The 23,112-nt window shown below is 39.2% G+C and overlaps 1 protein-coding gene across 1 annotated transcript; it reads left to right on the forward strand.

Annotated features, from left to right (window-relative positions):
* Positions 1-13,494: 13,494 nt before the first annotated feature.
* Positions 13,495-20,373, forward strand: LOC136883087 (RNA exonuclease 4). Its single transcript, XM_068225700.1, has one exon. It carries the CDS (start codon positions 13,767-13,769, stop codon positions 14,550-14,552), a length of 786 nt encoding a protein of 261 aa, XP_068081801.1. The 5' UTR covers positions 13,495-13,766; the 3' UTR covers positions 14,553-20,373.
* Positions 20,374-23,112: the final 2,739 nt, after the last annotated feature.

Genomic DNA, 23,112 nt, shown 5'->3' on the forward strand with positions numbered 1-23,112 from the left:
GTCGATGGTCATGCGGGGGGAGCGGGCTTTGGGGGCCCCCACGAAACAATGTAAATGTTTAACCTTTTTTACTATATATATACACAGGTATGCACAATGCATACTCCTATATTTATATAACAGTTGGTCGTTATTTGTCGTTGTTTGTTTGTGCGAGTCAGTTGAGCGCTGCATTGGTGATCATTTGTGCATAGTATATGTGTGGTGAAGGAGTGGTAAGCTATGGCTGCCGATAGTGGGGGAACATTGGCAATGTCCGGGACTAATTTACTAGTGGATCGTGAAATTGAAATACCCATGGATGAGGAATCCATGACTGATTCATCTATCGATACGAGGCAACAGCAGGGATCTCAGTCACCTGGGAATGATCCGCAACGTCTTAATACGGACGTGTCATCACGTTCTAATAATGAACAACGTAACCAACAACCAGAAGTGTCACAAGTAGTATCTCCTCCGGAATATTACAACAGGTTTCACCATGGTCCGTATTTTGTATTTGTGGAATCCACGACCGATCAGAACATGGGTAGTTTACACCCTATGGCTCTTGGTCGCCGTTTCTATGAAACATAGTTAAATGTTAAATCTATCCAACGTAAAAGGCGCAACAGAATTCAAGTTACTTTCCATACAGCTGCTCAAGCCAATGCGTTTTTGAACAGCTCCATTCTAGAAACTTTGAAAATCAAAGCATATATCCCTTCATCGCAAGTTTTGCGTGTCGGAATAATCCGCGGAGTCGAGAAAGGTCTATCTAATGAGGATATACTCCAGTATTTAGAATCTGAAGTACCAGTCAAAAGTCTGCAAAGACTCAACCGTCGAGTGGTCCAAGATGGTGAAACGCAATATCTCCTTACGGGTTCCCTTAAAATCGTATTCCGGGCTCAAACGCTCCCACTTCATGTTGCATTATATAAGGTTTATATGGAAGTAGAACCCTTTATTTTTTCACCTATCCGCTGTCGCAAATGCCAGCGTTATGGGCACACGATACGGCAATGTCAGGCAAAAAATGCACGTTGTGGCAAATGTTCCCAGCAGCACGAAACCAATGATTGTACCGAGCAATTCACGCAGTGTGTCTATTGTAAGAAGAATCACAATACGGGATCTCCAAACTGTTCTGAACACAAATATCAGGTTAAAATTAAACGGCTAATGAGCACAGAATACCTGTCCTTTCCGGAAGCTAAAGCTAGAACAGCACTTCCAGTTTATTATTCTGAACAACAGGAAAACCAATTCCCCCCTTTACCAACGAATCCTCAACCTCCACTGACAACAAACCCCCGTAAACGAAAGTTTACCCAAGTTATTATACAATCACCCCCTCCCACACCTGAACCCGGCTATGATAAGTGTGCCGTAATTCAACCGGCAGGACGACCCAAAGGAGAGCGGGCCAGGGATCTGAATATAAATGTAAGGTCCAACCCAGAGGTTTAATGTCAAGACCCAATTCAAAACAGCTTGACAACAACATTTAATCACAGACAATGGAAAACAAACAAATTTGGAAGCACTTGGAAATCAACATAACTAAAGGAGGGTTTTGACCCGTTTCCATTTCTCATAAAGGAATTCCTCTCCTCCTATAAATGGTCTAACATAACGTAACCTGCGCGCCTTGGTACAAATAAATGTCTGACTAATGACTACAGCGCTGCAACGTATATACAGCTCACCAGTTACAAGGTAACGAAAAATCTTCTAACAGTGAAGACACAATGAATAGCTCTTTCGGTCACAATGACACACATACTTCCTAAACTACACGTCCATAATATTCTGGCACCTTTCTCTCATTTTTGTGAGCTTTTCCCTCATGATACAAGAATCATACAACACTTTAAGTTACTTTCACCAAATATCTCGGCACCAAGCCGTCCCTTATCAAATTACAACCAGATGCATGGCGTTACATATCCGTACAAGTTCCTAGTTCCAAGTTCCTCCCATCATCCTACCAACACATAGCAAGCCAGTAGATCTTACCTCCCATGCCCCTCACGGTCCTTGGTTCAACGAAAGAGTATTGCTCTACTCCAAGAGCAGCAGGTAAGTGAGAAGTTCCATCACCCGGCGAGGCACACTGGCTCGCCGGGGGGGGGGGGGGTAGGACTCAATAGCAACGTCAGCACGCCCCCTCTCTTGGAGAAGCCGGGAGGGGGAAGTGGACGCGAGCCGGGGCATGACAGAAGATTGTGATACGAAAAGAAATGCAAGAAGGGAGGGACACCCCAGGACGGAACCAAGTCCTTGCCCATGGAGCCATAAGTGAGGAACAGGGAGAGACACATTTATTACAAAATATCAAGGCGTAGGACATTCAGAAATACGCACAATTAATAGTAGTAAATTTCAATGAGCTCACTAGGAGCACTGCACAGGTATCAAGTCCTTTAAGGCGGGAGGAGACCAAACTCACGGTTCAATAAGCAAGGATACATGGCCATACTTCGAAATGATCATCCTGCCCCAGTAAACCCTATCCCATGATACCATCTGAGCAAGTATCACATCCACCAAGTTTGTCACAACAAAGTGGGCAGCAACTTTCCGTTGCCCCCAAGCCATAAATTATACCCCTACGAAGGAACGCCTTCATCAGGAAATCCAGCGACTTGTAATAATGTTACTCCAAAATATGAGCCATGAGCCACTGCTCCATCGTGTATTATACCAACTAAGGGACCATATAATGAACATTCTTTTATGATTAGATTACTACAATGGAACTGTCGAAGTGTCACGTCTACGCAACACGATTTACAATTTTTAATAAATGAAACGAAGGCTAACATTATATTTTTGCAAGAAACGTGGTTTCAACCACATTTTTCCTCCCGATTAAAAGGTCATTAGGTTCTTCGCCATGATGGTAATGGTTTCGATGGTGTAGCCACATGTACCACATGTGTACAAGCGACATTAAGTTATATACCACTAACTTTGCAATATATTATTCCACACACGTAAGCGGTAGGGATAGTACACCGTCATATTTGTTTTATGAATATATACTGTCCTTCTCAAATTTATGTTACTCAAAGTCAGTGGTCACAATTTTTCGATCAATTTGCACAATTCCAGCACCTTTTCATTGTCGGCGACTTCAATTGTCACCACACCGAGTGGGGGTGTACAACGGACACAATAAAGGGATCAAATGTACTTGTTATGTCAAATCATCATGACCTTTTTTATTTTAAATGATGTCTCACCAACACGTTTTACACCGCCTGGATCCCCACCAAGTGTTGTGGACCGTACGTTATGCCAGACAAACATGGTTCCTATTACCAGTTGGGACACATTATCAGACACTTACCCTAGTGACCACTTTCCCATCATCATAACCTATGGTAATAACCCAACAACCTCCAGTTATAATGCCCCTTTAATCGTAAGTAATGTACGTTCCTATAAAAATTTCAATATTCAAACTTATCAAGCATATATCAATCATATTCTACAACAAGAACGCGGTACATCTATCACCTTTTCAACCTTGATTCCCTATTTAACTCATTATTGAAATATGTTCCATCCGTGCAGACCTCTTAAGGTAATGAGCTCTCCCCCGGAGTATGTAATAAAATGGTGGGGTAAAGAATGCCATGACCTCATTATTAAGAGAAAACAATTATTTAAACAATATCGTCAATCTATGACACAACATCATTACTTCCAATTACGTAATTATATAGCAAGAACAAAGCTAGTTTTTAACACCAAGAAACGTAAGGCATGGCAATCTTTCATTTCTACTTTAACTCCACAGCTACCGGCCGCGAAATTCTGGAATGTCATTCGCATGATTACAAGAACGTTTCAATATCAAGCTCAATTTTCATTTCCTCGACAAGTTTTAGAGGACTTTCTGCACATTCTCGCCCCCGCATCAGTAAATCCCCCCTTTATACCCTCCCCTGTGGGTGAGTCTTGTCATTTTACTTTATTATTAAAGCCAATCACATATAATGAACTTCAATCTGTCTTATATAATGTTAATAGTTCCTCTCCAGGACCTGATGCAATCACGTATCTTATGCTAAAGGCACTGCCTTCCCAAGCCTATATCCATTTACTACAATATTACAATGGCATTTTTGAGACTCTACAAGTACCAATGCAATGGAACAATTTTTTTATAACTCCCATTTTAAAGCCCACCAAACGACCCACAGTACCTGACAATTTTCGCGGAATTCTAATGGGATCATGTATCCGAAACATTTTCTGTAAAATCCTAATGAAAAGAATGGCGTGGATATTAGAATATTATTCGTTATTACATAAGTACCAATTCGCTTTTATGCGCGGTCATAGTACGCAGGAACCTATTATTATATTACTTCTCGATATTTTATTAGCAAAATGGCGGAAGCAATCTACTATTGCAGTTTTCTTAGATATAAAAAGCGCCTATCATGCCGTTTTATTACATATCCTTTGGGAGAAGTTATCTACCTATGGATTTCCGATCAGATTCATTTCTATTTTAAACCAATTATTCACCAATCTTAGTTTAACAATTAAATATAAATCTTTATTGCAACCAATGGTCAAATAAAAGAATAGAATACATAGCACTATTCACTACAGAGACTTTTCAGAGAGAGGGCTCTCTTTGGGCACTCCAAAGCGTGGTAACGCCCACAAAGTCTATTGCACCATCGACATACACAGTCACTATTCGGATCGTGAAAGCGGAGAGTAGCACAAGCCTTGTGGTGAAATCCGTGGACCGCTGCACGGGTCACCGCGTGTCTCAGTTCAAAACAACTTTGTTGCCAGTCAGTTGTAGTCATTGCGTCGGTTGTGTAGAAGTCACTCCATATTTCGGTCTTTTTAAATTTCAAATTACGCAGGAAGTCTTGGTATTCTGTCGTCGATTGCAGGGTCATAGAAAACCGCAGGTCTTCGATGAAAAACAGTTCTCTTGTCAGTTCGTAAACAAGTCTCCAAGGCGTGTATTTGGACACAAAAAGGATTCGTTTAAGGAAGGTAGCTTTAACCCTTTCTAATTCCTTTAGGTCTTTCTTTTTCAAGAAGGTCCATATTAGTTCTAAACCGTAAGTTGCAATTGGAGTAATCTTTAGATGAAACAGTTTCATTGCTGTCTCAGTTGATAATTGATCGATGTGTTCTATATCATTTATTGCTATTATTGCTGCAAGAGATATTTCTTTCACGTGAGCTGAGAATGTTTTGCCGTTCATTTGGAGAGTTATTCCAAGGTATTTGAAAGAGTTCACAGAATTTAGAAGAGAATCTTCAAAATAGAAAGTTTCTGCAGCCGCTCGTTTTCCTCCTCTTCTAAAAACCATCACTACTGTTTTCTCTTTGTTAACTTCCAAACCGGCCTCTTCACACCATTTTGACAGTCTATCAAGTGCTGTTTGTAGTTCTTCTCTACAAGCCGCGACAATAACCATGTCGTCTGCGTATAGATAGATACTTGTCTGCTCTGTAACGATGGCTTTCGTTATGTCATATGTTGCGACATTAAAGAGTAGTGGACTCAAAGGATCTCCTTTAAGAACTCCTATAGTCTGTAGGATTGGCTTAGACATTGTTATGTCATCATCAATTCTTACATAATTTTCCGATAATATATTTTTTGTCAATTTTATGTAACAGTTTTCACCGCAAATCTCTCTTAATTTCTGGAGGATCAATTTCCTACTTGTAGAATCGAATGCTTTGCGAAAGTCAACAAACACCGCATACAATTTTCCTTTCTGTACTTTAAGTGCCTCTTGAATGTCTTCCATCAAACAATGTACTGCCTGCAAAGTTGAACGACCTCTTCTGAACCCGAATTGTTCTTCCGGTAATTTGTCATCTAGTAGATCATTCAGACGGTTTGCTAGAGCCTTCGTTAATATCTTCAAAAGTGTACACTCTAAAGCAATTCCTCGGTATGCATCTGGGTTGTTCACATCTCCTTTGCCTTTATACATCACCTTTATAGTTGACTCTCCACTTATCTGGAATTTTCCCTTGTCTGAGACATTGATTCAAGAGTTCTGTAATTGAGTCCTTTAGTATAGCCCAGCTGTCTTTAATATGTTCGTAAAAGATATTATCAGGTCCCCCTGCTTTACCGTTTTTACTCTTCCGGACGATGTCTTCTAATCCATCTGTCGTAAAAAGTTTGATTGGAGCTCTGTCATTGCCGTCTTCGACGATCAAGTCTCGCGTCTCTTTTGCTTGGAGTAGTGAGGTGAAGTGATCTTCCCAGACTTCCAATGGGATCTGTCTTGTGAATTTCGGCTGCCCCTGCTTCAGAATTGAAAAAGGCTCTTCTTCGGCTTTCTTTAGTAGATTTTCCTCAGATATTTTCTGGAACTGTTTCTTTGCTTCTTTAGCTACCCTTTTGTATTATATTCTTCTTCATGCATATTCTATGAGTCTTTCCTGAGTTTGGCTTTCCATTACTTGATGAAGGGCCCGTAACGTTTCTTTCCTTTTAATGTAGCAAGTTCGGTTAAACCAGGGCTTAGCTTTCCTTTCCTGCAAACTTCTTGGTATAACAGAATCCTTGATGATATATTCTATAGCTCGAAGGGATCCATTCAGGTCGCCGAGATGTATTATTTCCATAATCGCTTTCACCGAATCAGAGTAAGCCTCCAGTTTGAACAAATCCAGTTTCCGCACCGGTGTTTTCAGGGGGGCGATGATGATAGGTGGGTCGATGAAGCCTGAGAGAGTAATTTCTACAGGCAGGTGTTTCCTAATTGCCACATCTCTTAAAACTGAGGGTCTTATTATTCTTGGTCCAATCCTGTTACTGAAAATCAGGTCGATCGTGCTACTTCCACTGGGGCAAAAGTATGTTTTCTCGGTCCGTTCATTGAGTAGTGAGAAACCTTCCGACTCCAGATAGGATATTACAGCATCTGCTTTTTTATTTGAGATATCAATCCGACAGTTAAGATCACCAGCAAGAATAAGATGATCTGTTTTCCTTATTTTGGATAGCCCTGACATCAGCTCACTAATAATGTCATAGTCTTTCCACTCAGGTTGAAAATACACACACAATTAAATCAACTCAACATAAAATTGATAGCCGGTTCACATCACAGGGATTACCACAGGGATCAATACTAAGAGGCATTTTGTTTTCTCTCTATATGAAAGATCTTGAATCTATTGTAACACCGTATGCCCGAATTCTAGCCTATGCAGATGATTATGTACTTTATTGTTCACACCACAACATTGACAATTGTAGAGCCACAATATCCCATGTTTTGAGTCTAGTTTTTCGGTGGCTAACGACCCACGGACTTTCTCTTTCCTTACCTAAGTGTGCGGCGATGATTTTCACTAACAAAAGAGTTTTTGATAGAAGTCCTATTACTTTCGATGATTATAACATTCCCTTTGTCCCACAGCATTTATATTTAGGCATTTATATAGACCAAAGGCTAACATGGCATCCACAAATACAGTCTTTAATTAGAAAATCTGATCGATACATCAATATCTTACGAACAGTAACGAAACGTACTTGGGGAGCTGACACCTTGTCAGCATTACAGCTATACCGTGCAACCATTCGTTCCACTCTTGATTACAGTACACATATAATTGATTTAGCTTCTAAACAAAGTCTATTAGCATTGGATTACGTATCAGTGTGGGTGCCCTCAGAACAACACTAACCAACGCCCTGTTGGTGGAAACTTCAGAAGAACCGCTTCATATTCGAAGGTTAAAATTTTCGAAAAAATTTCTACTCAAACATATTAGTCGATCGAACTCCATTATATTCCCTAAATTAAAATTATTACACTAATATTACCAACAGCGTCCCCCTAATAATCATCAATACCCCGCAATATATATGGCATACCGTACGTTGAAATGCAACATATTCCCGAGGCCATTCTACGAACACCACGCTTGAATATGTACTCATATCTCTATGATATTCAAATATTCCGTCCATCTATTATTATTGTGCCTTCTGCCTCGTCGAATCAATCTATTCGTGCACCTACCCTCAAAACACCTGCTCATAAGAAATTTAAAGGTTTAATAAATTCTATAGATTATCATCTTTTTACCGATGGTTCAAAATCGTGTACTGGAGTTGGAGCAGCATTTTTTGATCCACAAACACACACTAGCTTCAAATATCCGTTGCCGAATACTTTAAACATTTTTACAACAGAACTATATGCCATATACCAAGCTCTTTTATATGTCCAGCACTTGAATTACAGAAAAATAAATATTTTCAGTGATTCCCAAAGTGTGCTACAAGCTCTACAATCTTTCTCCCAAAGTCAAAATACGTATGTATACGAAGTTAAATATGTTCTTTTTAAACTCGAGACGTCTGGCTTTTTTATAACGTTATTATGGATAAAAGGGCATAGTCAGCACGTAGGTAACGATATAGCTGATTTAGCAGCCAAAGAAGCAAGTGCAGATACCGCTCATTTATTACAAATCAAAATTCCGGTCTCCGATTCCTTCCTACGCATTAAACATCAAGCTCAGCTTGTATGGCACACACAATGGCGTCTATCAGCTGGTACGAAAGGACAATACTATTATCAATTGCAACCTAACATCCCAATACAACCGTGGTTTGCAAACGGTAAGTACACGCGACGTCACATTACTAACATTATTAGATTACGTTTTATTCATTCGCTAAGCCCTGTGTACCTACACCGTTTTCATATCACGAAGAACTCAGCTTGTTCCTGTGGACATAATTATGGAGACAGCGACCACTTATTTTTCCAATGCCCCCAATACGCACGACACCAGGAAATTTTAACGCGGAAATTAATTAGATTACCCATACTTTTGCCTACTCGACTTTCAGTCTTGCTATTACAACCTTCGCCACACATCATCACTATTCCAATCAAAAATCAAAATCTCTTTATTTGCAAATGAGGTGTCTACCTCGGTGGCAAATGGTACACTAAAATACATTATTGTCAAGCACTAAATTTTAAATTAACAAGAGACAAAGAAAATTTACCTAGAATACAATATTATACAATTTACGCTAATAATTGGTTCTATTAAACACATACATCATCCTTAATAAATTTATATTGTTTACAAAATTCTACTTATAATATCTTACAAACATAGTCAACTCATATACAGTATGTGAAATTACTTCTAATAATAATATACAACTGGTATAAGATTAAAATTAACATTGAATTTATTTACATATTTATATTTTACCCATTTTGGAACATAAGTAGCATAACGACCTGCTGCGTCTTAACTAGAGCCCCTTTTGCTACCACTTTCCAGAGTTCCTGAAGGGCCTTCACAGCTACCGTAGCGGTCCCAGGGCCCTCGAAGTCCCCACTGTACTTCACCCCTACAGGCAGTCCCCTACTTGGGCTGTCCAAACTCCATAGACCAGGGGATGGAATTAATTTAATCACACACATTTTTTATTTACAATATCCTGCACTGGTCGAATGCCCTCTAACATTTCATTTATTTTCTCTGTTGTTGTTTACTCTCTTCTTGAATATCTGTACAGATTTTGGAAAAGGATCAAACACTACCCCTGGTAAACTGTTCCACTCCTTCACGCCCTTCCCAATGAATGAAAATTTACCCCAATCGCTTCTGCTAAAATTCCTTCTAATTTTGTACTTGTGGTCAGTTCTACTAATATAATTATTTTCCAACTGAAGCCTCTCACGGATATCTCTCCATGCTTCTTCTCCTGTATAGGCTCTATATAATCCTATAAGTCTACTTTTCTCCCTTCTCTTACTTAAAGGTTCCCAACCAAGTTCCTTTAACATTTCTGATACACTACTCTTTCTCCTGAAATCCCCTGTTACAAACCTTGCTGCTTTCCTCTGCACACCATCTAGTTCTTTTATCAGGTATTCTTGGTGAGGATCCCAAACACTGTTTGCATATTCCAATAATGGACGAACCATACTTAAGTAACTTTTTTCTTTTAATTCCTTGTTGCATCCTTTAAGTAGCCTCATTATGACATGTAACGATCTGTATGCTTTCCCAACAATGTCATCAACATGACCCTTCCAGTGCAAATTACTTTCAAATCTCATACCTAAGTATTTGCACTTGCCATCTTTAGGGATAACTACCTCATCCAAAGTATATTCAAATTCAGTTTTAAAGCTCCTGTTTGTAAATGTTGTAACAGTTGATTTGCCTCCATTAACCTTCATATTATTTTCTTCAACCCATTCTTGGATACTCTCAATGTCCCTTTGTAATTCTGAGCAATCCTCAATGTTATTTATTTCCCTATAAACAATTATGTCATCTGCATACAATCTTATTTTCGATGTTATATTGTTCCCTAAATCATTTGCGTATATTAAGAAAAGTAACGGACCGATTATACTACCCTGTGCAATTCCCTTCCAAACTTTCTCTTCCTGTGATATATTATTTCCTACTTTGACTTTCTGAACCCTTGAATTTAGAAATGTTCTTATCCAACGTATAACCCTTACGTCCAGTCCTATTCCCTCCAATTTCTTTAATAATATTCCATGTTCCACTCTATCAAAGGCTTTGGAAAGATCTATGGCTATGCAATCTAACTGGCCTCCTGAATCCAACTGATCTGATATGTCCTGCTGAAATCCCACCAGTTATGCCTCACAAGAAAATTTCTTTCTAAATCCATACTGGCTCCTCATGAACCAATTTTTATCATCACATATCCCTCTGATGTACTTTGCTATTATACTCTCCAGTATTTTACAAACTATACTGGTCAGGCTGATTGGTCTGTAGTTCTCTGGTTTCCTTTTATCACCCTTTCCTTTATAAATTGGTATTATTATAGATTCCTTCCATTCCTTTGGTATTACACTATTATTTATGACATAGTCAAAGAGAAATTTTAAATAAGGCACTATATACCACCCCATCGTCTTTAATACCTCCCCAGTAATTTGATCACTTCCTGCTGCTTTTCCTTGCTGAAGCAGTTGAATTTCTCTGAAAATATCTTCATTTGTGAATGAGAAGCTTCTTGTTTCGCTATGTGTCTCTCCCTCTCTATCTTCTGTTATGGTTTCCAAGTCCTGACAATCTTCTACTGAATCTCTGAATTCCCTACTGAAGAGGTTTGCTTTCTCAGTATCTGTTAAATAGTGTTCACCCTCTTCTCCCACCATTGTAGGAATTTGGATTCCTTTTCCTTTTTGATTCCTAATATATGAATACAGCTTTTTCCATTTCCCTTTGTGGTCATTACCCTCTTGAAGAATGCCATTCATATAATTCTCTTTTGCTTCCTTTTTCACTCTATTCAATTCCCTCATTAGCTGTTTTCTAGTTTCTCTATTCTCCCTACCCTCTTTGATTTTCCTGTTTACTATTCTACATTTTCTTTTTAATTTTCTTATTTCCCTTGTATAATAAACAGGGTCTGAGGTCATTTTACCCTTCTTAACAGGTACAAATCTCTTCTCTCCTTCCCAAATGATTCCTTTAAATTTAGCCCAAAGTGTATCCACATTACTCCCTTCACTTATCCAACAACTGAATTGTGATTTAAGGTAAGTCCCAAATTCATCAACTTTAGTTTTTCTGTATAATTTCTTGTCTTGTGTGACCCTCTTATTAAGCCTTTTTGGTACCAATCCTACATCCATTATTACAGCCTTATGGTCACCTATTACTTCAATTACCTCAGTTTTATCAACAATTTCCCATGGTGTAACCAAGAATACATCTAGTAAGTTATTGAGACGAGTCGGTTCTTGTACTACTTGTGTAAATCCTCCCTCCCAAATTAACTTATTTGCCAGTTTCTGTTCATGGGCTTCACTTGCAGCTCCATTCCATTCAACTTCAGGCAAGTTTAGATCTCCCCCAATTATTACCATATCATTATTATTGTTTTTATGAGTATAATCTATTATTTTCTCAAATATTTCCATGTCTCTTTCCTCTCTTCCAGGCCTGTATGTTCCTATAATTCCCACCTCCTTCTTATTATGACAAACTAATTTTATCCCTAATATTTCATCCCTTTCATCGGTAAACCATTCATGTGAACAATAAGTTTCCTTCACCAGAATAAACACCCCCCCTCCCTTTTTAACTCCTCGGTCTCTACGACAGACTGTGTACCCTTCTGGAAATACTTCTCTATTACCCACCCCTTCTCTCAACCATGATTCTACTCCTATCACCACATCAGTCTCATAAGATTCCATCAATGTACCGAATTTTAATTGTTTATTTACTACACTCTGACAGTGTACCAAGAGCAATCTCAGACCTCCTTCCTCCCTAAAACTTGACTGTTGCAATTGAGTAACGTTTGACTCATGAGTTGAGAACGTCCCTGGAACCCAGATCCTTGTACATAGATCTTGATTTAAGGGTCTGTGTTTTCTGGCAAGTTTCCCTGTATGTGCCAGTTTAGTGGTATGGGTTTTCTTAAGTACAGATTAGTTTGCAAATCTCTGTTGATAATTGTAGCAATTTGTCTACAGAGATTTGCTTTTCCATTACCATTCAGATGTAACCCATGCCTAGTAAACATTTGCCTGCCAAGACCTAAAGTATCTACTACATAGACATTTCTAAAACTCTTACATAATCTCTTGATTTTTATTTTTACATCATGTACAGCTTTGTTCACACATGAGTCCTCTAAAAGGTCATACCTAGGTGGCACATTAACTACAATTACTTTTGAGTCAGGTAGTTTGGAAATCTTACCTCTGAGAGTCATAATTAGTTCCTCACCTTCATTTGCAGCAATGTCATTTGTACCACTCACAATTACCACATAATTGTCCTTCTCTAACACAGGATCACAACTTGAAAGGACGTCTTCTTAACGAGTATATTGACAACACTCAAATCAAATTGTAATTACGCTTTAGAAATTCAGTTGTTTTTCTGGAATGCAGAGAAGTGGCACTTCTATACGTTCCCGGAGAGTGTATCACGACCCTAGCGTTTCATTCTTGTCACATCCTAGTTAAGTGTTTTTAGTTTTGTTTTGCTAAAGACCATTAGGATATCTGTGTATTCTAAAAGTTCATAAAGTGTAATATTTTGTATGGCTCTAGTCACGAAGGACAGAATAGTGTTTTTCCTATTACATATAACCAAGTATACTTGTGTCTAAAACGGTTCTTAATGATGAGAGTACATCGTGAAGTGACTCAAGTGAAATATTAAGTAGGACTTGTGACTGGGAAGCAGCATACTTAATCCCAAACCAACCTCCTCAAGAAAGAAAGAAAGAAAGAAAGAAAGAAAGAAAGAAATGTATTTCTAATTTTACTTTGTAGTTCTATGGCCTAAGAGCCGCCCGTTCGGCTGATGGCCCGCCTAACCCTCTTGGGTTAGGAGTTGAAATAACCTTTTGAGATAAAAAAAAAAGTGTTGTGATTGGGTAATGGCTTTTCAGCAGCGCCCAAGAAAATCATTAGAAGAAGAAGAAGAAACATAGTCGCTACGCGTGAGTGCCACCCGGGTTGGAATAGAGTCCATAACCTCTCCAACAACAATCTTTGTACAGTAGATAGTGTGAAATTCGGTACAAGCGTAGCTTCGTAGGTGAACTGCGAAGAGAAGATCTGACTTGGTAGAAAGGCAGCGAAAATGTGCCAATTATTGTATTCTAAAATTAATTTTCCATGTTTATGGTTATCCCGTGGAATTGTGTTCGAGTTTTGAGGTTGGACTGTGGTGTCGGTTTTGAAAAGTTTGTCAGTTACATTTGAAATATGGGAAAAGCTCATAAACGCCGTAAAGTGTCTCATGTTTCTAAGGACATACAGTCTTTAGAATCGAGGAAAGAAGACACGGGTGTTTTGGGAAAGCCTCGTATTCTGGAGCCTACACCGTCTGCTAATTGGAAGTTGTTTCTGGCCTCTAAAGGACCTACTGAACCTAAGAAATCCTATCGGCATAGGAGTAACTTTGTCCATAAAGCGACATCTAATTCGCCATATAAATCTTCGTCTGAGTTGAGTGAACCTAATACCAAGAGACTGACGAAGATCATTGGTATGGATTGTGAAATGGTGGGGGTCGAGGATCAGAAGAAAAATATGCTAGCAAGAGTGTCTATTGTGAATAGGTTTGGTGAGTGTGTTTATGATAAATATGTTAAACCAACAGAACCTGTGAAAGATTACAGAACATGGGTTAGTGGTATCCGTCCTCACAATTTAGAGAATGGTGAAGATTTTTTAAATGTTAAACAAGAAGTAAGTGATATCTTGCGAGGGCGTATAGTTGTTGGCCATGCATTAAAGAACGATTTCAGTGCCCTTGGCATAAAGCATCCTAAAAGAAGTATACGTGATACAGCTAAATATAGCACATTCAGAAAAATGTTCAATATGAAGGCACCTTCCTTGCGTAAATTAGCTAAAGTGTTACTGGGTGTTTCTATACAAGAAGGTGAACACTCATCTGTCCAGGATGCAAAAGCAGCCCTACAACTTTATATGGCTTACAGAAATGAATGGGAAAAGAGTTTAGTAAGTCAGCAACCTAAACAGTAATGTGGCACTTTGGTACCCATCCCGCTTGTTTGTGATAACTAGGTTAGAATGCTTGAACAAGGTGCAAGTATAATGTAGCCGCTATGTTGGTGTTTAGACACCTCGCTGTGCGGGTAGAAGATACCTTTGCATTCTAACTTATTCATGCCTAATGTTGCCAGAGACCCATCAACCTGCCCCGATAAGTGAGACTGATTTGCTGTGATGAAGGCTATGTTCATATTGTCTCCATTAGAACTGCCATAAGAAAACCACAAAGTTTAAAACTGTCTGGCGTGTGCTGGTTGCCAACAGTGTATATTTGTAGTGAGTGAATCTATGACCTATCTTTCATGTTTGTCACTTTGTAGCTGTAATCTCTGTAACTGGAACAGGCTGCGTGTAATGTGCCAATGTTGACAAGCCTGTTGAGTGCATTGCAAGGCCATCTTAGCCACTCCACGTTGACTTCTAACTTATTATTTTGGGAAGAGTACTAAAGGTCTAAAAAGGATTTTGTAAAACATTCATTTAAGGCATTGTTTGATCAGTTTTATTACAATATATCTAATACCGTATTTACGCAAATAATCCCCACCAGCGAATAATCCCCGCGCCCTAACTTTAGGAAGGCTGATTTTGAAAAAAGAAAAAAAAAAGCCAACATTGACGCAAATAAAACCCGCACCCCAATTTCGTGCCTCAATATTTTTTTTAAAAAAAATATGCAGGTATTATTAGCGTAAATACAGTATACCATAATATGCTGCTGGGGTCAGTAGTGGCTTATAGTGTAGCAGTGATAATGTGTTATTAACAGGGCTCCTTCTGACCCAAGTGCCAGTCCTGAAAACTAGGCATCACATTACTACAAATACAAATGCATAGGCCTACATGCTACTGGTGTAAAAAGTATACTCTTAGCTTAATCTACAGACTATCCCTCGAAGATTAAACCAAATGAAGGCAATTTAAGTGAAGTTTTACAATACAGCAGTGTGTGTATGTGTTATGTCCATGGTGGTGTTTGGTAGTTTGAACATTGTAATACCAATTTTTCACTTATCTGGATGGATCAGATTCTCGTAGGATGGGTCATTCTTGTCCATAAACATTAAATTATTAAAGCTGTCTGATGCCATTGATGACCTCAAATTATTGTTTTAAACTAAACCGTTACAGGCTATAAATCCCATGTTAGATCCGTATTGATGGTTGAACTTCTTACAAATTGTAGAAAATTGTGTTGATTATCCTCCTAGTCGATACTTAATATTACATCCAATTAAGATGAAATGTCAGACATATTTCAACCCAACATAGGTTCATCCTCAGTAAAACATTAGACACTTAATATGAAGTGCATGTTAAAAGTTTTTCTAAAAAAAACATGAAGAAAATTAAAAATATGAGATGGTGGTTGTTAAAACAGTTTTTAGCCGGAGGTCTTTTTGTTGTAATATTCTCGTTGGCCCCCTGATGGAGTTACAATAAAAAGACTTCCAGCACAAAATCTCTTGTAATGACCACCACCTCATATTTTTAATTTTCATCATGTTTTCCAAGAAAAGCATTTCATATTGTGTGTCTAACGTTTTTAGTTTATTATATATGTTTTACTGAGGATGATGCTATGTTGGGTCGAAACATGTCTATCTGAAATTTCATCATAATTGGATGTCATATTAAGTATTACAGTAATCATTTTATTGCGCACAATGTGCATAGAGGATCACAGTTAGATTTAATAACGTGACGACTAATAGGTTCTGCATAAGTGTTAGTCCTTGATAAACTCGCTAATCGAACAGGACCTCGAGGAACAGTTCTGGATATATCTTTCACATATTTGGTCACATAGCATACACACACAGCTTATGTTTGGTTAATGAAATACTTTGTTTTAACACATATCTTGAAGTGAAATCTGTGAACTATACGTCTCACTTGGTAGCCTGTTTCCATCCATTTCCGATCTGTCATGGCCTCCGTTGAGTAGAAGTCTTCCCAAATGTGCCTCTGTTTTTCTCTTAGTTTATGAATCAGTTTATCATAAGCTGCCCCTCCTGGTAAAATAAGATTGTATCTCAGGTCCTCAATCAGGAAAGTTTCTCTCGCGAGCTCATATACAATAATAAATTATTATATTTATAATATATTTGAAGAACCACCTTTCCAATACACAAAATCCTTATGTTTAGGATGAAACCATTAAATCATAAATTGGACATGTTTCGCTCAATCTTAGTGAGCATCATCAGCAATAGAAAACCTAAAACATTGGTAGGTCAGGGCCCTGCAAAAGAATGTCTAAAATACATTGGTAAAATGTATGAATTTAACACTTTAAATAAGATATTTATGTCTATTAAAACAAAAATTAATCATTCAAATTGTTTAAAATGTAAAACGGAATGGATGGCTTAAATGTTAAAAATAGTTTATGGTAATTAGATGTTCTTAAAAATCGTTGTCCAATATATCTACGTTCGATTGCACTAAACTGTTTATGATAAAACCAGTTTTTTATATCTGGGTGAGCTCTTATTATAAACTATGTTGCTGTTTTTTTTAAAATGAACATGATGAGAAACGCCAAAAATCACACATAATGGTTGAAAAATGAAGTCCACTGGTAACAAAACGTCATGTAGATCGGCGTAAATCAGCCCTTATGGGATTCCTTGCGCTGTAATTTCAGCCATTATTTTGTGCAGTAATGTGTTGATTGTTCTCCTAACGGAGAATTACTGAGCCAGTTACCATCAAACCTCAATAAACAACCAAGGGACCAGTTCACACACGGGATACATCCGATTTAATTTCACATACTAGATCAGTAATGCTGTGTGTTTCTACAATCATTTGTGCTAGTTTCTCAATCGCTACCTTTCTGTTCAGGGTGTCGAAAGCTTTTGTGTAGTCAATGAGTACTGCGTAGTATTTTCCTTTTGGAAATGTTAAGGTCTGTTCTATTTCACTTATTAGGTTCGTTATTGCCTGCAGTGTTAAGCGCTGTTTTCTGAAGCCATACTGGCATTCAGGGAGGAGATGATCTGTTTCTCTCACTAATCGGTCCGTGATTATCCTCATAAAGATCTTGAAAGCATTGTTTTCTAGGGTGATGCTTGTAAATGAGTTTGGGTCCATGTTATCTCCTTTCCCTTTATAAATAATTTTTATCTTGGACCTCCTTTAAGATCCAGGTACTTGCGTGCTGTCTAGACACGCGTTAAATAATTCAGTCCACACTTCTAGGAGTACGTCTTCAGTTGTCTTAATAAGTTCATTGTCCCATCAGGACCAGCAGCTTTCCTGATTTTTGGTATTTGATACAGCTTGTTTCACCTCATAAGTCGTTATTGGGATTGGGTGCAACTTTGGTTGACTTCCTGTTCGTGTTGATGCACTTAATGATGTTATTGAATTGATTTTCCCAGATGTCCATTTGTATTGTCGTAGTTTGCTGGACTTTGTTCCATTTTAAGAGAACGAACTGGTCTCTGTTTGCCTCTTCGACTAACTTTTCTGCTTCTTGTTTCTGATGATGCCATTTTTTTATCTTTTAGAATGAGTTTGTGCTTTTTTCGTTTCATTGAGTGTTCTTTAATGTCCTCTGTTTCTCCGCTATGTCTGGCCTTATGGAGGGCTTGCAGTGTTATACGTCTCAGTTCATAGCATTCCCTGTCAAACCATAGCTTCGCATTTCTTTGCTTATAGGGGACGGTGACTGACCTAATGCTGTCTTCTCGCAGCCAGATGAAGGTTGTTGGTTTTAAGGTGGTGCATCGCTTCCTCTGCACCCTTTCGTAAGTTCTTCGTCTTGTTTTTAGCAATTTTTCTCACCATTGTGTGTGTCATGTTGGTGTTTTGTGTTTCCTTTACTGTCTATTTCATTTCAATGCATGTCTTAAAGGGAATGTGCTTCTTGAGCGGTGTATTGGCTGACGACGAGAGTTCATCTTGTGATATCTTCCCTTGATGCACACTAGATCTATGGCACTTGCACCGTTGTGCTGTTCACCAGTTTGAAATCCTCTTCTGTCGTTAAATCAAAAATTAACTTGCTTTTATGGTCTGGCTTGTCTAGTCTGCAGTTTAAATCCCCAGCAATAACATTTTCTTCAGATTCGATTAGAGAGATTGCTCGGGTAACGGACTCAAACGCATCCTCTGTTGACATTTGTGGCTGTATGTAAAGTCCTACAATTGTGAAGACAATAACCATGTTTTCCATGTTTTTGTTATATAGACAGGAGATTCTTCCTTCCTGCTTTAGGGTTGCCATGGGTTCAGTTAGAAAGGTTTCTGTTTATCATCTGATTGTGGGACGGTCAGCTCTTGGTTGGTAGGAAGGTGCACCCACCTTATTCTAGACAGAATTGTGCCGGTACATTTCATGGCGTGATATTTTTCACTCTTTATCCGCACAAACCACAAATACACTCGTGGAATGACTTGAGACTGCAGATTCGGTGGTGGAAGCCACTAAGTGCCTCAGCTTCCATACAGTTTGCATAGCCATGGTGGTGTAAAATTCTTCGTGTATGTTATTCCTTTTTATTTGCAACTCTTGTAAAAGCTCCGTGTAGGCAGCTGTAGCTGACAAAAGCAGTTGTAACCTCAGGTCCTCTACTTACTAGAATGTTTCCCTTACTAGTACATAAGTGTAGCGCGACCGCGTGTATTTTGAGAGATCTACTACCTTTTTCAAGTATCTCCCTTTTAGGTTTTCAACCTTCCTTAATTGCTTCTTCAGTAAGTGTTCCAATATTAATTCCAGTCCATAAGTAAGTACAGAAATCACTTTCACTTCAAATAATTTCATTGCCGTAGCTACGGACATTCTCGATATGTCTGATGTCGCTTATGCTTTTTATAGCAGCAGCTAGTCTTTCCCTTATATGGATTGTAAAGGCCGATGCGGTTACTGGGATGGTGATGCCCGGGTACTTAAAGTGATTCCTTGGAGTCAGCACTTGTCCTTTGCATGTTATAGCTTCTCTGCAGCCTACCTCCTTTTCTAAAAGCTACAAATTCTGTCTTTCTTTCATTTATCACCAAGTTATTCTCTTACCGAGCTCGATAGCTGCAGTCGCTTAAGTGCGGCCAGTGTCCAGTATTCGGGAGATAGTAGGTTCGAACCCCACTGTCGGCAGCCCTGAAAATGGTTTTCCGTGGTTTTCCATTTTCACACCAGGCAAATGCTGGGGCTGTACCTTATTTAAGGCCTTGGGCGCTTCCTTCCCACTCCCAGCCCTTCCCTGTCCCATCGTCGCCATAAGACCTATCTGTGTCGGTGCGACATAAAACAACTAGCAAAAAAGAAGTTATTCTCTTCTGCCCACTCTGCAACGAGGTCCATCGCATTCTGTAAATCTTCTATGTTTTCTGAGGCGAGAGCCATGTCAGATGCTTGTGTTCGGTGCGCCTTCCTTGACTCTGGTTACTACTTCGCTCGTGTAGATGTTAAACAATACTGGACTGAGTGGATCGCCCAGTAGCACATTGACCGTTTGACTTATCCAGTTTGATTTTCACAGCCCACCCCACACCTGTATTTGATTTTCAGCCAGTATAGTTGTAGGAGCCTTATTTTTAATGAAATAAAACAGTTGATTTTGGTGTTAAAACTGACACTATTTCGGTAGGTATTTTGTGAAATAAATTGTTCTATTGATCAATGTTTCCTGTGAAATCTTCCTTGTAATAGCGTATGGGGTAAATGTAACTAATTTTGTGATAAGGGGTTTTAAAGTAAACTCTTGTAATGTATCATTGTTATTAAATCTTAGAAAAACCAAATATGCAAATTGTTATGGAAATAAATATATAAACCACTGATACTTTGAAATGAAGTTAGGTGATCTGCTCTGTGATATAAATTTATACATAGCCTACATTTTTAGACGTTGAATTACTTGTTTCCAAAGTACAAACAAAGTATGGTTTCAACATTATCAGGATGCAGAGTTGTGCGACAGTCAGAAAGTGTCTTTGTGTAAGCAGAGAAACTCCTCTCGCTGACCACATTAGACGTCTGAAACTATAAAGCTTGCGAACACTTGGACGCAAATTCACTGTGGTCTTTTATAAAACCTTAAACTTTGCTAACACTGTCTTCTTTCACTTCCTCAACCAGATGTGCTTTCATTGCATTTTGCAAAGTCATATAGCTCTCGAAGATGTTCATGGATATGCTCTTTTTCCCCGGTCGGGGACGAGTAGCTCAGATGGTTATGGCGCTGGCTTTCTGACCCCAATTTGGCAGGTTTGATCCTGGCTCAGTCCAGTGGTATTTGAAGGAGTTGAGATATGTCAGCCTCGTGTCACTAGTTTACTGGCATGTAAAAGAACTCCTGCGGGACAACATTCCGGTATCTCGGCGTCTCCAAAAAACGTAAAGTGGTTAGTGGGACGTAAAAACAATAACAATCGATAACAGATATTGATTTTTTCTTACTGCCTTAGAGATCGCGGAACTGAATAGATATACTTTCGATACACAGTGCGTAGGCCTACCGCTTTGTGTGCATTTGTGTAGAGAATATACAGCACTATCAAGCAAATGAGAAGGAAACTACAATAGTGAAGTTCTCAGAAGCATTTAAACGTTTATTGGAGAGCTCTTCTGGTGCCATTTTGCATTTTTCGCACCAAGTGGGGTATAGTTCGTGATTATTTCTGAAATTCGCAGAATGAATCAGATTTCGCGATATTTTGCGAGTTCATTTTGATAAAATATGTTGTTTTCCATACCTGGGAAGTCATATATTGACAAGAAAGAAGATATAAAAAAAACTCGTGCATATCGTTGTTACTAAAAAGTACGGCCCCTATATATTTGTAATTAGTCTTGTCAGCTCTGACTGCCCTACTAAGTTTTCCACCTAAGCGCACTCCTATTCACTGTGTCAAACGCTCTGCTGAGATTGATGAAGATGGCGAACATCTTCTCTTGAATCTCGGTGAGTAGGATTTCCAGTTGCCATCGAGGTGGATTGACCATGTCTAAAGCCAAATTGTTCTTCTGGTAGAAGCGGATCCACTGTGATACTCAGCCTTTAAGTCAGCAGTCTTGTTAGCAGTGCTATTCTTCTATAGGAGCCGGGTTCGCTAGTGTCACCTTTCCCTTTGTACAGTAACTTGATGATCGATTTGCGCCACACACTCATTAAATAGTTCTGTCCAGATGTTTTCCAGATAGGGCAATGATAGCTTTAAGTGTTCGTTGCAGACCAAGTGCCATGCCAGTTTACCTTCCCTACTTCCACTGGTGTAAAGCGCATGCCATTTTCGATTATAGGAGTCTCATTTATCTTGAGTGTCGGCCTCGTCTCCTTGGCAGTTGGGGCTCACTTCATGTGCTCCTCCCATGTTGCCATCCGGGATGTCTGTGGGGAATCGTCGCTTTTTTTGTCTAAGTGCTCGGTATGGGTCTTGTGCTTCCTTTCGTCCTCTCGTTCTCTGTGGTCTTAGCATGGTCTTGTACTTCTGGCTGCCTGGTATTTTAGCAGATCATTTTTGTCCACTTGCTGCAGACATAACAGTGTGGCTAGAGTTTTGGGCATCCACGATTGCGCTGGTGAAGAATTCCTCAATCCGTCCTTGATCTGGGGGATGTTTACAGTCTGGGCATATTCTCCTCTAGTATTTTTGGGTTGAGTTTTCTTGTAAATCTATGATGTGTCTGCTGGTCTTTCGTAGTTTCCTTTACCGAGCTCGATAGCTGCAGTCGCTTAAGTGCGGCCAGTATCCAGTAATCGGGAGATAGCGGGTTTGAGTCCCGCTGTCGGCAGCCCTGAAGATGGTTTTCCGTGGTTTCCCATTTTCACACCAGGCAAATGCCGGGGCTGTACCTTAATTAAGGCCACGGGCGCTTCCTTTCAATTCCTAGGCCTTTCCTATCCCGTTGTCGCCCTAAGACATATCTGTGTCGGTGCGACGTAAAGCAAATAGCATAGTTTCCTTTAATTCTGTTGAAACTGGGATAAGCTTTCTCGCTGTAGTCCCATCATTGTCCAGGAAGAGAGCATCTGCCTCCATTGTGACAGATGTGAGTACACTTTTGTTGTTCACTAAGGCGAGTAATCCTTTAATTGTCTGGCACAACGGTTATTGCTCTTAATGCTGATGATGGTCCCTATTCGTGTTTTCACTCCCACTTTGAACGGAGACAATGAGGCATGTTACCCAGTTATAAAAGTCTCTCAGCACACATATGCCTATGTCTCTAAATACATTGGTTGGCAACACCTTAGCCCTTCAACATTCCAGTTCATTACTCTTTATGTATTCATTGCCGCCCTATGTATTTCCAGGGTGCACAAAATGGCCGACAGATCACATTGTCTGGCGAAGGAGATTCATCGTTCACTTTATCAATTTCCTTCAATGGAATGCGTATCTTGAACGCCCTACTTGTGTCCGTGTCGCTTACCGTGTTGCAGGTGATTTTGCCAATGATCCCATTTTCCTGTAGATATTCTACCAAAGCTTATGTGGTCGTATTTGGGCTGAGTCTGCCTTCGTATAACCAGCCATTCTTCTCAGCTGCTTGAAGTTTATTATCCCCTTGTCT

The sequence above is a fragment of the Anabrus simplex genome, chromosome 1 (genome assembly GCF_040414725.1).
Source record: "Anabrus simplex isolate iqAnaSimp1 chromosome 1, ASM4041472v1, whole genome shotgun sequence".
In the NCBI taxonomy this organism is placed as follows: Eukaryota; Metazoa; Arthropoda; class Insecta; order Orthoptera; family Tettigoniidae; genus Anabrus; species Anabrus simplex.

What these genes read in the sequence shown, in the direction of transcription:
- LOC136883087 (XM_068225700.1), top strand. Translation starts at nt 13,767, where the DNA reads ATGGGAAAAGCTCATAAACGCCGTAAAGTGTCTCATGTTTCTAAGGAC.